Genomic DNA, 13,707 nt, shown 5'->3' with positions numbered 1-13,707 from the left:
AGTTTACGAGCCGTCTCCTGATGCCTCGAGATAGCGCGCGCGCAAGCTACTGCGCCCTTCGAAAGATGCGGTCCCCCGCCCCCCTTCCGCTCCCCTGGCGTCCCTTCATGCTCCTTACAAAAGACGGGCGGGGCGTTTCCTCCCTGTTTCATCAGCAATCGACGGTGGGCCCGCACGCGGGAAGATGTTATCTCATGCGCTGTCAGTGCGGCGGAGACAGACGGCCGGCTAGTTTAATCTCCGCTTCAGCCGCGTTCGTCGCCAGCGCTCGCGAGCTTTTACCCGCGGTTAGAATGTGCGTAGTGATGTTATTAATTTGGACTTTATACGGAAAATTACGGCAACGGCGACGGAAAAAATCTACCGAGAGTGTCCATATAATTGCTATCGCAACGGTCAATGTACGGGGCAGATTTTGCGCCCCCCCCCCCTCTTGGTGATTGGGGGGGGCGCCCCCCCTGCCCCCCCCCCCCCTGTGCGCACGCCTATGGTCCTGAGATTATTTTTTCCATGAGATTTGCAATGAATCGAAATATTTCTAGCCTTCATAAGAGCCCCATAATAATACTCAGGTGCTTGAATGTTAAAGGGGTCATGAACCACTTTTCCAAGTAATGCTCTAATGGCCTCAGTATCGGAGTGTACTGCCTCCCGAATCGATTGCCGCAAAAATTTCTCGAATCCGTCAAGAATCAGCGGAGTTACGGGGGTTTGGCGCACGCTCCCAGCGCTTTCTCTCTTTTCTCGTGCCGGCGAGCGCACTGGAAGCTAGACAGGGAGGGATGGCATGGGGGAAAGAAGTTACGCCAGCGCGCGTCATGAAATGCGATCGCTCTCCCGCTGTGATTCGCTTGCGCGAGTGCGGCTACCGTGTACTGAGGAGTGCGGCGCCGGCAAGTGGTGGCACCCCGCGGCAAGAAGCGCATCTGATCCGAACGCCGCTCTCGATTTACGTCGGCTATCGGCCAATAAGCATGCTATGTCTCTTGCTACGTACAGCGGACAGACGCCCCGCCCACCGACGAGAGTGAGAACCGGCCTCTGTTTGAAAAGAGGGTGCCTGGGGAAACGGCAACTTCGCGCTCCGCTTGTGGCCATTACGCGGCGCGCACGACTGTAATATTTGGCAGAGCAGTTCATAGCCGTGTCAGCTTTCCGCAGGATGTGTTTTTTCAATCAGCCCAAGGGGTGCTTCATGACCCCTTTAATGCAATATGCTTCTGTATTGCACTCCAGGATGTAAAATTCGCTGCTCCAAAGTGCTCCCAGATGCGAAATTATCTGCTCCAAAGTGCTCCAAGATGAAACTTTTGCTGCTCCAAAGTGCTCCAAAACGGAAATTTTGCTGCTCCAAAAATTGCTCCAAATCAGAAGTCCTCGGTAGCATCACTGCATGTATTTCAGTCCTGAGAGTTGATCATTTTCATTCAAGAGTAGAATATGGCTGACTTCACAATAACCCACCACATTGGTCCAGTGGTCATGATGCTTGGCTGCCGACCTGTAGGTTGCGGGATCAAATCCCTGTCACAGCGGCCGCATTTTTGTGGAAGCGAAAAGCTAGAGGCTTGTGTGCCGAGATTGACGTGCATGTTGAAGAACATTGGATGGTCAAAAATCTCCGGAGCACTTCACTACAGCATCCTTCATAATCCTATACTGGTTATGGGACATAAAACCCCTACAATTACAGTAATACCTCGTTAACTCGAAGTAGTAAAAACCAGAAAAAATTTCGAGATAAGCAGATTTTCGAGATAAGCAAAGTTGGGCAAATTCCATTGAGAATTGTAGTTCTATCTAGAAACGTTATTCCTACTGACCAGTTTCTTAACAGGAGTGCCAAACTGGCTCTTTGTAAAGTTTTTGAAGAAAAATAATGATATACAGTCGAATCCGTTTATAACGAACTCGAAAGTGTCTCGAAAAGTGGTCGTTATATCAGTAGTTCGTTGTATATGGACTCGCCCTTAAAAACGTGCGCTTAGCGGCCAAGCCGTCTTTTTTTCTTTGTGCACTTTGATAAAAGTACTCACAACCCCTTCGGTGACAAGCTAAGCCTTTTCGCGTCGTGAAGCGACACCCGCTGCGTGCTCACGAGTGAATTAACCGCCTCTGCAATGAGCTGACACCGTTTCACCGAAGTGCGGTACCGCGATGTGGAGCCGATCATCCCTGGCTAGTTGCGTGCAGTGCGTCGCCTACTCGGGTCGCGGAGTCACTGCCGCGCCGCTTGCTGTATGCCGTATGCGCACGTTTGTACGTTCTTCGTGCTTGCTTCACTCCGGACCGTGCACGGGTGCGGCAACTAGCCTCTCCGTTCAACGCGGCGAAAACAAGCATTTTGCAAGCAACGCGCACTCCACGTCTCCGCTATGCTCTCGTGGCCCTGCACGGCGATGCGTGGCGCACTTCAGTTGTCACCTAGTCAAACACGCAGTATACGCTCGCTGTCAGTCAGTGCATCGACGTTTCTCGGTGCCCGCGCCGCTCAACAACAGCGAGCTACTTTCGTTTCTACAAAGCGACGCGCACTTTAAAGCGGTCTCGCACGACGCGGCGGCGGCGAACGGCAGCATGGCTAAACATGGCGCGCTCGTACCGCTGTCAATCCGCAGTGTACGGCGTACGCCACACGCGCAGCCGAGCAGATATCTACAGATGACTGTGATAAGGTGGTCGGCTATAAGGCATAATGGGACGTTCATCGACGGCCGCCACCTCGCCTTCGCTCTTTTCTGATGCTTATCCGCGAAGGCATCGCCGAAATCGCGCGGAAGTCGTAATCACCGATCGACCGGTCTCTGCCGTTACCGAAAACACGGACGACTTTTCGCGGCACATTGCGGCGTCGACGAGTTTAGGGACGCAGTAAACCTTTTCGCGATGGAAAGTTATCGCGGTTATCACTTCTTGCATTTATGCGTTCTTGTTCAAAGGCATTTTTTGGTTCATCGCAGACGGTCGTAGCCGCAGAGAACGGCGTCAGGAAGGTTACCGCGCGAAAGCTGACCGCAATTCTTCATGCTGCCTACTATTTTTTTCCCTCACTGCCATTATGCCACTCAAGAAACGCCTGGAAAGTGAGCGACCTCACTCGCAGCGTCCGAAATCTGCGTGCGGTGCTCGCCGATCTGGGTATCTTAGTCGTGAGTCCGTGGTCGCGAGTAAACTGGAGCGGGGCACGCGCGAACGCGCGCCCCTGTCACGCTTTAGAAGGCATGTTTTAACTTTTTTTCGCTTCGTATGCGCCATATTTTTACTGCGACCGTGTCTGAAGTGTTCGTTGTAAAAGTAGGAGGCTTTGAAAAATGTTCGCTATATCTGGACGCAGCTTCAATGGTTAGCATAGGAAAATCGTAAGTGCACCCAAATATGGTCGTTATAACCGATAGATCGTTATATGTGGGATCGTAATAAGTGGGTTCGACTGTACAAGCACTATTACAGCTATGTTTTTCGGCACTGCCTTTTTATTTAGTGCAGAGAGACCGACTAAGGCTGGTCTGCCTCTCAGTAACACTTGCACCTAGCAAAGCTTTCTCGAGTTGCTTAACACATCGCATGTGCCGATCATCCGCGCCGCTGCACTCAAATTTATTTCGCATCAAGCGAAGCATGTTTCTTGTTTCGGCGGATGTCGTCACCCCTCGAGTAGCTGCGTCGACGCTGCCGCGATCACTGTGCGTGACGCCACGTTGTTTGGCTTAAGAAAATGGTCAGACCAGCCCATGTTGCAGGCTAGATCAGTTTAGCCCACCGCTAAGTCTAGAGAATCGGCCTTATCTGTCGATGTGACCTGAAGGGGCTCCTCTCGCACGATGCCACACATTCAGCGCCATTTTGACGTCCGGAAACTTCGAGCCTCGAATCCGTTTCTTTGATTAGGGCTACGTTTCTCTGCAGCATCAGTGACTTGCTTTGCTTTGGTGGCGTTATCCTCACCACATCGCACGGCCGACGAAAAAATCCGCGCGACGTGCCTTGCGTAAATAAAATGCCGAAAATTCGCATCTCTGACGGTAAACAAAACGTGTACGACCCGAGCGATTTTGCAGGGCCTGCTTATGTGCACATCTATAGCGTCACATGACGTGACACAGGGTTGCTCGACAGAGTTGGTATGCCGCTAGGTTCCGACTTTACTTTCGGGAATAGTGTCCACTTCGTCGTAAATGCGGCAGCCTCGCGCGAACCTTGTGAAACGTATGACATTTTGCCGCTAGTATTTTGTGAAATGGTTCGGCGGCGAAGTTTTGGTTCCATTCTCAGTCGAAATTTCGAGATAACCGAAAGTGGGCACGGAAATACTTCGAGATAAAGGGCAATAAATACATTGCACCTATGGGAAATTGTTCGGTACCGCGGAAAACTTCGACTTAGCCGATTTTTCAAGATATGCGAGTTCGAGTTAGCGAGGCATTACTGTAGTATTATATTATGACTTCACTATAAGTATATCTTTAATTACACACTAATTAATATTAATTACTGAAAAATACACACATCAACATATTCTCTTTCTTGAAACATGATATCAAGTGTCTTGGAATTAAGTTGTATAAGTTTGACACACTTACAGATAGTGTGTCATAATTTGTGCAGGAAGGGGATATTAGTTGGTACAACAAGAAGGTACTGGCTGTCAGTACTTAATGCAAGTGAATGCTGGGTCCACAACTTTGTGTGGCACAGCACTGTAGAAGTATCACCTGCCTGTGTCTGCCACCAGAATGGAGGAACAGCTGGTGGTGTTGTGCTTTATGCACGCTTAGACGACTTATGGCGTAACCGCTTGTAGTGTAGGACCAGTTATGCTCTAGTTTTTTGTGACTCTTCCTCAGGACTTTGTACATGTACTATACACAATACTGCTTATTGTGCAGCTTCCCAAAACGATAGACTGGTTACAATGCAGCTGCTGGAAAATCTCGCAAGCAAGCAAAGTGGCGAGTGCGCTACTCAACGGAGAGGAATGCATTGAGGGTGAGACAGATGAGAAGGAAACTTAGAGTGAGGGAACAAAAGGCATTGGCGAGAAAAAAAGCAATAGAAAGGCGGCAGCATGTGGGGGCAGCAGTTGCCGCGCAAAGTATGTGAGAGGGTGAGTCGCATAGGCAGTGAAGAAGCATTTGTTCTGACTGCTTGTAGCTGTGTGCACTCCATGTGTGTGCCCATGTGCACATCAAGTACACATTACTGCTGTTTGACTCATCGGCATTATTTTCCTGAAAATAAATAGTTTCATCATCATGGAATAGAGATATCGTGCATGTAGACTGAACTCTAAGTTTACGCATTGTTCTGGAAAGTGACAAGCTTTTAACTCTTTCGTTACCGCAAGAAAATGGTCATTTTTCATATGTCTCAGGAAGAAAGCTTTTGCCAGTTTGAAAAGTACTCCAGCACGCATTGCAGGATACCAAATTAAGCATAAAGAAGTGGTCTTTCCAAAAAAATATAAGTTGTAAAGCAACAAAAATATTATGGAATGAAAGTGCGTAACTTTTTGTTGCCAGCTGATAAACAGAGCAATAAAAAACACTACATATGCAAACACGCACAAAACAAAGAAAATTCAGAATATACATTTTGAAGATAAATGACCCAGAAACAGCGTAAAAAATAATAAATGTTCTACACAATGTTTCCATTAATATAGACAGAAAAATCTGAACCGAGATACTGCTTCATTGCTCGTGCAATGCGGTGAAGCATTTTCTGGTTTTCGTGAGACGCAGGGGCACTCGTGCACATTTGACGTAAAATTTTTGTTTTTTTACGGGAATAGCCTGCTGGTGTTCCAATATAGATGGATGCCCGTGATGTGAACAACGATGTGATATAAATCAGATGGGCAATCAACTGCACCAGTTCCATGGGCGACCCCTCTTTCCATGAGCGACCCCTCTCCGCATAGGTCGGCGTTCCAAAATATGCGTCCAAGCATATTAATTTGTATTTTGCAGATAGTATTGAAAAAAAAAGAATGAAATCGCGCACAGTCCTAAAACATCGCGCCTCAGGGACAGGTGAACCTCGGAAGTAACGAGAGTAGCTCTAAGATTGTGCACAAAGGTCAGCAGCTACGCACGCGTGGCAGAGGGGAACTCTTGAGGCCGTTAACGAAAGCAACCCCTGAACGGCTGCGGATGTCCAAGGCTGACGCGAAACATCGTCGCCATCAGAGCTTGAAGCTGAGGTGATGTCATGTGCGGACTCAAACCTCGTTGTCACTAAATTCAGGCGTGGTTGCAAGATAGTTTCTCGCGGCACAGGTGCGCACCCATGTGGGTGTGACGCCGCCACCATAGGAGCGACTACCGACACGGCATGCGGCCCTGTGTCTGATATAACAATACAAGCGAAACCAAAGCTGCTGGAAACTGGCTGAAAAGGTCACCTCCACACTCTATACATGCGGCAGACTGTCGGAAATAATTTTTGGTAGAATAAATCTTCCTCAACTCTAAACAACAGCTCTCCAATGACTTGCTGGCATGAATTTCAGGCCAATACAGTAGAACCTCGTTGATACGTTCCCGCTTAGTACGATTTCCCGGCTCCTACCCTCGAGATCGCGAAAATTAAAAATAACCCAATACAGCTGTGTGCAATACGCTCCGGTTAATACGTTCCCGGAAATTACGATTATTCGGCAGCAACGTTCAGCACCGCGGAAAACTGCGGTCGTATGATACGTTTTGTAGTCAGAAACTCCCATTCAGGCACGCAAAAAGGTCCCTCTCGTGTAGCGTGAAGTGGCAGACAGCCGCCACACGGCGACGGCGGCATTCCCGCAGTGTTTTTCCCCCTCCGCGCTTTCTCTGCTTTGCTCAATTGTCCCCTCCGCGTCTCTTCCGAATTGCTCGATCGTCCCCTCCGTGTCTTCTCCGAATTGCTTGATCGCCCCCTCCTTGTATTCTCAGAATTGCTCGATCGCCGCTCTCTGTCAACCACACTCCGACCCCAAGGCAGGCGGCAACGCTGGCCGTCAAAATCTTCAAACGGCTTAAAAAAAAAAGAAAAGTCTTTTCTGTAGCACGTGGCACGATTTTGCTGAGCATTGCAAATCCTTCATCCGTAGCACGGTACATAGATGCACACTCGTTCCACACACTTTTGTTCAGACCCCATGGCTACAACAGCCGGGGGAGGGGGGAACTAACAATACGGCCCAAAGAATGGAGGCTGTCGCTCGTCCAGTCCGCCACGGTTCGGTACAAGACCTACGGAAACGCACATGCCGTCGCCGCATCGCCGCCGCTGCACAGCACGCCGCGACACGTAACCGCAGCAACGCCGCCATTGTGCCCAGTGAATATGGCTGACAATTTCCCCCACACTTTTCTCCCGGAGTGCGTTCGTTTTCGGGTCGCTCCGCCCATCACGCGGCGCGTTCGTTTTTCTCTGGCTGGACAATTCTGCCCACCAGCGGGTCGTCAGAAGCTGCCAGAAAAAATTTTTTCTGGAAGATATCTGGGAGTTTTCTGGTGATCAGGCGAGACGGATGCGCGCTCGCCGCCATCTTTTTGAGGACTCGACGGATCGCAATGAGGGCGCTTGGGGACTTCACCTTCGGTTGCCATTACGCAGGGCGTTATCTTTTAAAGCCTGTTCCGCCGTGCGAGATGATGTGATTACGAGTGGCGGCGAACATACCAGCGCATGTCTCAAGTTAAGACAGCGCGCTAACTGATCAGCGCGAGTGTGCGACGTAGTATGCGATAGCCGCGAGCAGCTGTCGCTTTCGGGGCGCTTATCACTTTCGCGAGATTTCGCAAATCGTGTTGTACCGCGATTGTTACGTGCACTGCGCAGAGTTGAGCTTGTTAAGCCTTTAGCGGGGTGGCAATTTTCTTCATGGATGGGGCGAGTCGCGCGTGATCTTGCGAACGTACGTGATCGTATGCCAAATGCGTATGCTCGAGATTATAACTCCCGCTCTTCGGCAAACCTAGCCTCATATTTCCAAGCAGCAATGCAGAAAGAACCGACGCTCATGCGGCGCAAAGTTTCGTCTGCTGACATGGCGGTAGCGTTTCTATACGTTTACGCTGCTTGCATAGGTCGGCAAAAAATGTGGAGCTCACTCAGACTCACTCACGAAACATATCTTACCCTCAGGGCTCACTCGTACTCAGACTCACCAAACTTTTCCTCATCCGGACTCACTCGGACTCAAACTCACTACAATTTTTTCTCAACCGGACTCACTCGGACTCAAACTCACCAATATATTACTCAGCCGGACTCACTCAGACTCAGACTCACGGCTCGATCTGAGTCTGAGTGAGTCGACTCATGAGTTCGTTAACATTTAATTATCCTTTTTCTACCATAATGTCAATGCTCTTTAACGCCAATATCTCGCATAATCGGTGCGCTACTTAGCAACTTTTGATCTCGTACCTTCAAATACGAGTTATCTGAGTTTGCAGTTCAATAAGGACCTTTTTATTGAAACTCATGACTCACACAAGATATTGTTATCAGTAACTTCCCGTGAAAACGTTTGCGGGGGGAGGTCAAGGCACCTCCTCCCCCTCTCTCTCCTCAACTCACACCTCTGATCAATAAATATTGAGCTGACGTATGAACGGTAGTGCATTGAAGTATGCGGGAGTATACGGGAGTATAAACGTGAGCTGACATAGGGCTGATAGTAATGCTAAAGTTGAGTAGATAGGACCATAGGTCGGCAAAAAATGTAGAGCTCACTCAGACTCACTCATGCAATATATTTTGCCCTTAGGGCTCACTCGGACTCAGACTCGCCAAAATTTTCCTCAACCGGACTCACTCGGACTCAGACTCACCAAACTTTTCCCCAACCGAACTCACTCGGACTCAGACTCACAAAAACTTTACTCACCCGGACTCACTCAGACTCAGACTCACGTCTCGATATGAGTCTGAGTGAGTCTGAGTGAGTCGACTCATGAGTGAGTTTGCCGACCTATGGCTGCTTGTCCCAGAGTTCGATTTTGCAATATTCGGGTTGTCTTGGGATTTCAACACACGTGACCACGACGTTATTTCCAGTCAGGACCGGAACTAGCTGGCTGGCCTCTGGCTGCCAGCGAGATGCCAAGTGTTCGAAAATCGAAGAGTCCCTCCATGTTTTTTGAGAAATAAATGTTTTTTGCCCATGCACCTCAATATGGGCTTGTCAGCCTCAATTTTTACTGGATTCGGATCGCACGTTTTCCCAGATCATATGTTTATTTTCCGCGTTTTTTTCGGAAACGTATCAACGAGGTTCTACTGTATTACCGCTCAGCACTGTCACATTGCTAAGCTGACAGCATAATTTGGTATTGGACTTGCAGAAGTTATGTTGTTTACAGAATTTTGTTGTTACTGAAGCATAACCATGAGTGGCACGCATTTCTCTCAAATTCTTCAGCCAAGCGCATTTTCCCAACAACGTACGCACATTGGTTCGTGCAAAGGTCTGTGAAAAATCACTATCTTGCCAAAACGGGTAAATTCAAACTTATTCTGAAAGTGCAGTGGCTGGACTTACTAGTTGGAGGTGCTGGGTGCACGAGAAACATATTCAACATGCCAAAATCGACGATTCAAAGCATCGATCACTGGTGATCGATTTGAATAGGCGTGGTAATGAAAGAGTTAAGTAGGGGTGTGCGAATATTCGAAATTTTGAATATTTTTCGAATAGGGTTTGCTATTCGATTCACACTGCAATTTTACTATTCGAACTTCCCAAAAACAAATATACGTCAACGTCCGATTGAAAGTGACCCCTTCAGATTTTCAATATGCTTAACCTCATTACACTCTCGTATTGCGGCAAAGCTGCCTTTCAAGCTCCGTTGCGGTCGAACTTTGCCAAGACACAGTCAACGTCCGATTGGAAGTGGCCCCTAGATTTTCAATATGCTTCACCTCATCACACCCCGGTATTGCGGCAAAGCTGCCTTTCATGCTCTGCTACGGTCGCGAATGTATTAACGCAAGAAAACGCTGGTTCCAACATGGAGATGAAAGATGTGGCAGTGGTGGGGGCTCAATTAATGCTGTTTTGGACCTGAAACTTGGGCAGGAAGTCCGAAAAATCGAAAGCCGAAGCTTTTTAGCATCTAAAATTTCAGATATTCTTATATATCGACGTGTACGAGGCAGATTTGGAACTCCAGACTTGAAGGGAGCACACCCTTGTCCTCCACATCACTTGGACTTCCACAGAAGTTGAAAGAGGAGGAGAGGCTGAGGAAATGGCATCTTTGCCTGTCACGTGTAAAGTGTTGTCGGCAACACTTTGGTTGCGCCAAATCATGTACATAAGTAGAATTCGGCCTCCACATTGCCTCATTCTTGATAAGAAAACCATGAAACACCACACCTCCAGTGCTTCATCAACCTAACGAAAAGAAATACTTTCATGTTGCTATCTCATAAGAATATGCTTAGGAATCCTCTCTAACTGCAATTTCGCTTCGAAGTATTAGAAAAATATTCGTGAAATATTCGAAAAATATTCAATTCGCACTCACACTTCAATATTCGAATTCGCTTCGCACCCAAAATTTGCTATTCGCACAGCTCTACTTTTAGGCTTTATGACCTGAGCTTTCACCATTGCAACCAGCAGTTGCACATCATAGCTCAGTGGGTTTTTGCAGGATAACTGCCACGGCTGATCTGGCTGTGCACCCAAGCTTTGTTTCACGTGCACTGCCATTGGTTCATCCCCTGTGTGTGATCTCTTCTATGCCCCATCTCCATGTTGTGGGGTCATAGCCAGAAAGTTTTTTTCGAGGGGGGAGGTGGGTTCAGCCACCCTTTATATTATGTTTGTGCATGTGTGTGTATGTGTATATATTGTTACAGAGGGGAATTGAAGGAAGACGAAGGGCTGGAGAGCCTGACTGGCACGCGAGTGTGGTGGTCAGCCATCTTGACTTTTTTACCAATTCTTCTTTGTAAATACGTATTGTATATACTCAAACAACCCCGTATCAATATATATATATATATATATATATATATATATATATATATATATATATATATATATATATATATATACGTATGCAAAATTGCATGTCCAACCCTCCCCTTGGCTACACCAATGCTGTGTTGTCAAGGGCACACCTCCCGTGATGGCATGCCACCCGACATTCAACAGGCTAAGCCTAACTAATAGTAGCTGCGCCTCATTGATGCTCGTAGCTGTAGCCAACTGAAGTTGCAGTTTGGTGCTGAGTCAAAAAATGCTTTGCAGTTGCCGAATTTTGAAAGCAGAGGAATTACTCTGACAACAGAAGTACGATGGAGTGGGTGGCATATGCAACACTCAAATGGCAGCGAGTTGGTTTGCAAGTGGCATGTTTCCAGCATTGCACAAGCACCTAGAAAATTGAAAAATATTCAGTACAATGTGTAGTTTCAGTTGCTTTTCTACATAGCTACTGTGTAGTTGGTGCCATGGGGAAGTCGGCATAATTGTGGAGGTCTGAAAAATCACTCAGTTTCCTTATTTTCCTGCTTTCATTCTGTTCGCACTGCAGATCCTGCAGTGTTGATCTTCAAGGGATGATAACCTACTGGTCACATACTTTGATTCTCAGATAGCTCGGATGGCTGCTTGGTCTACATGTTTTGCATGGTTTGCTTAAAAATATTCTTTTTTGTTATACAGTAAAAGCTCATTCATTCGGATTTCATGGGACCGTAAGAACTGTCCGAATGAACCGAATGCCAAATTATCAAAAAAGTCAAGAAAACAAGTAACAAGTGTCTTTTTCATCAATGCACTTTCATTTTCTTGCAAAATACATAAATACAGTAATTATCTTGCATAAGAGCATTGCAAAAGCCGTAATTTTCGTCATTTGCGACTTCGTTCACAGTGTGGACGCGGCTCAAGACCCAGTGTCTTAAGCCGAAACGTGCTCTGAACCCATACCTTATTACGTACCAACAACGTGATTGTGGATGGCAACCACGCCTTTCTGAAATGCCACGGCGGTTTCGGCTGTCCGTGAATGCCGTTTTCGTTGCTTTGCGTCGCATATTTGCGGAGCTTTGTGCTTGGCGTGCTCCAAGGAACATCCGAATTAACTGGGTTGCGCCAAATGTGACCGAATTAACGAGAGTTCGATGCCATTGAACGATGTATATGCTGGCCAGGACCAAAGAACACGTCCGAATTATCCATTTTCCAAATTAGCAAGTGTCGAATTAATGAGCTTTTACTGTATACTGCGGTACAACTTATGGCACGGATATTCAAAACTCCGTAGACTTACGTTACTAGCGGTCTAGGCCGTATTGTCAGTGTGTGGCACAAAAACCTTCTGGGCCAGATAGGGAATGGTGACTAAAACTGCAGTGTACACTCTGGCATCTACAGCCACAAAACGATTATGGCGAAAGGATCAAACGACGTGCATCTGCTGGCAACAGGTGATGAGGACCAGTGTTTCACATTGCAGCTGTGGTGCACTGCTGAAGGGTGGAACAGTGAGCAGACTCGCAGTAGTAAGATGCTCTCGCTGAGCATACTTTAGTGTCACAATACTGTACAAGTGCACCACGATTTCAAAATGAAGTAAAAGGAAATGTTCACCAAATAAATGTGTGAATTCCTCCGGACCACTTTGCAGGTGCCTCTGCCTAAAAAGAGCATCGTCCTGCACAAGCTGTCTCTCGAGGGAACCGAGGCTAAAGTGTACAAGGAACTGGACGAGTGGTCTAGGTATTGTCCAGATGTTTGTATTGTGTTGATTCTTTTTTTTTTTTTTTTGAGACTGGTACTTTCCCAGTCACCGTTGTGGTTTTGTCTTTGTAAAAGTCGTACCCTTTCGTTCATGCCACAGCTTGAAAAATGCTGATGTCGTCTGTAATTTAGCGTGGAAACTTGGGTGTGTTGGTAATTCATTACAAAACAAATGCAGCATGAAATTATTGGGGACAGGGAGGACCAATGCACACACACACAGTGCTGTGTGAGCAGTTTTTTCTTTTCCCTGTTTATTTTGCGTGGTATTTGTTTTGTCATCTGTAGTCGTGGCAGCTGAAACCAATAAGAATCACTAAAGCAGCAGATGACAACTGACCCTGCTTTTGATAATGCTACATTAACAGACAAGTGCATGCACACTTGCTCATATGCTGGCACATAGGTAGAACGAGAGAGAGCCTTATTTGTGTAAATATGGCGTTACCATCAGCACCATTCACAGTGAGAAAAATGACTTTCCCCTGGGACTTGTGCTGAGCTGGGTGCAAAATAATCGTTTGGAACTTGTTGAAGCTACTTATATTAAAGGAGTGGTGACAGAAAACTTGTGAACCTCTGTTTTTCGCTCTTAATCAGTGGCTACTGACTCCTTAATAGCGGCAACGAAACTCATTTGCCCCATCTCAAGACGAATGTTTAATTATATGCTCGTATGTTACAACCGGAGACAGTTTCGATTTCGAAGGGCAGTTGGTGGCCCCGTGACGTAGTCTGCCTACACGTTAACAAATACTATCAGGTGACCGCGAGATCCAGTGACGTCACTGGCCAGCTTCTGCCATGTTGTCAATGCTGCTGCTTCGTCTGCTGTGTTGAGCGTTGCGAGTGCTTGTTTCCTCAATCATCAAACACTGTTGCTTATCTAGTGCGGCGATGGACGAAAGAGCTGGGAGGAGTGTAAAAATCAGTCAGAAAAGCTCGATGCACTTCGTGAA

At 47.2% G+C, this 13,707-nt stretch overlaps 1 protein-coding gene across 1 annotated transcript in view; it reads left to right on the top strand.

Moving 5' to 3' along the window:
* LOC119386617 (transcription termination factor 2) overlaps positions 1–13,707 on the top strand; it is a 91,338-nt gene that overhangs the window by 45,322 nt on the left and 32,309 nt on the right. Inside the window, exon 10 of the mRNA XM_037653902.2 lies at positions 12,636–12,727. Coding sequence (XP_037509830.1) covers positions 12,636–12,727 — 92 coding nt within the window. The remainder of the gene's footprint in view (positions 1–12,635; positions 12,728–13,707) is intronic.

This window comes from Rhipicephalus sanguineus, chromosome 3, assembly GCF_013339695.2.
Source record: "Rhipicephalus sanguineus isolate Rsan-2018 chromosome 3, BIME_Rsan_1.4, whole genome shotgun sequence".
Lineage (NCBI taxonomy): Eukaryota > Metazoa > Arthropoda > Arachnida > Ixodida > Ixodidae > Rhipicephalus > Rhipicephalus sanguineus.
The sequence above is the reverse complement of the archived record's forward strand: the minus strand, read 5'-3'. Positions and strand labels throughout refer to the sequence as shown.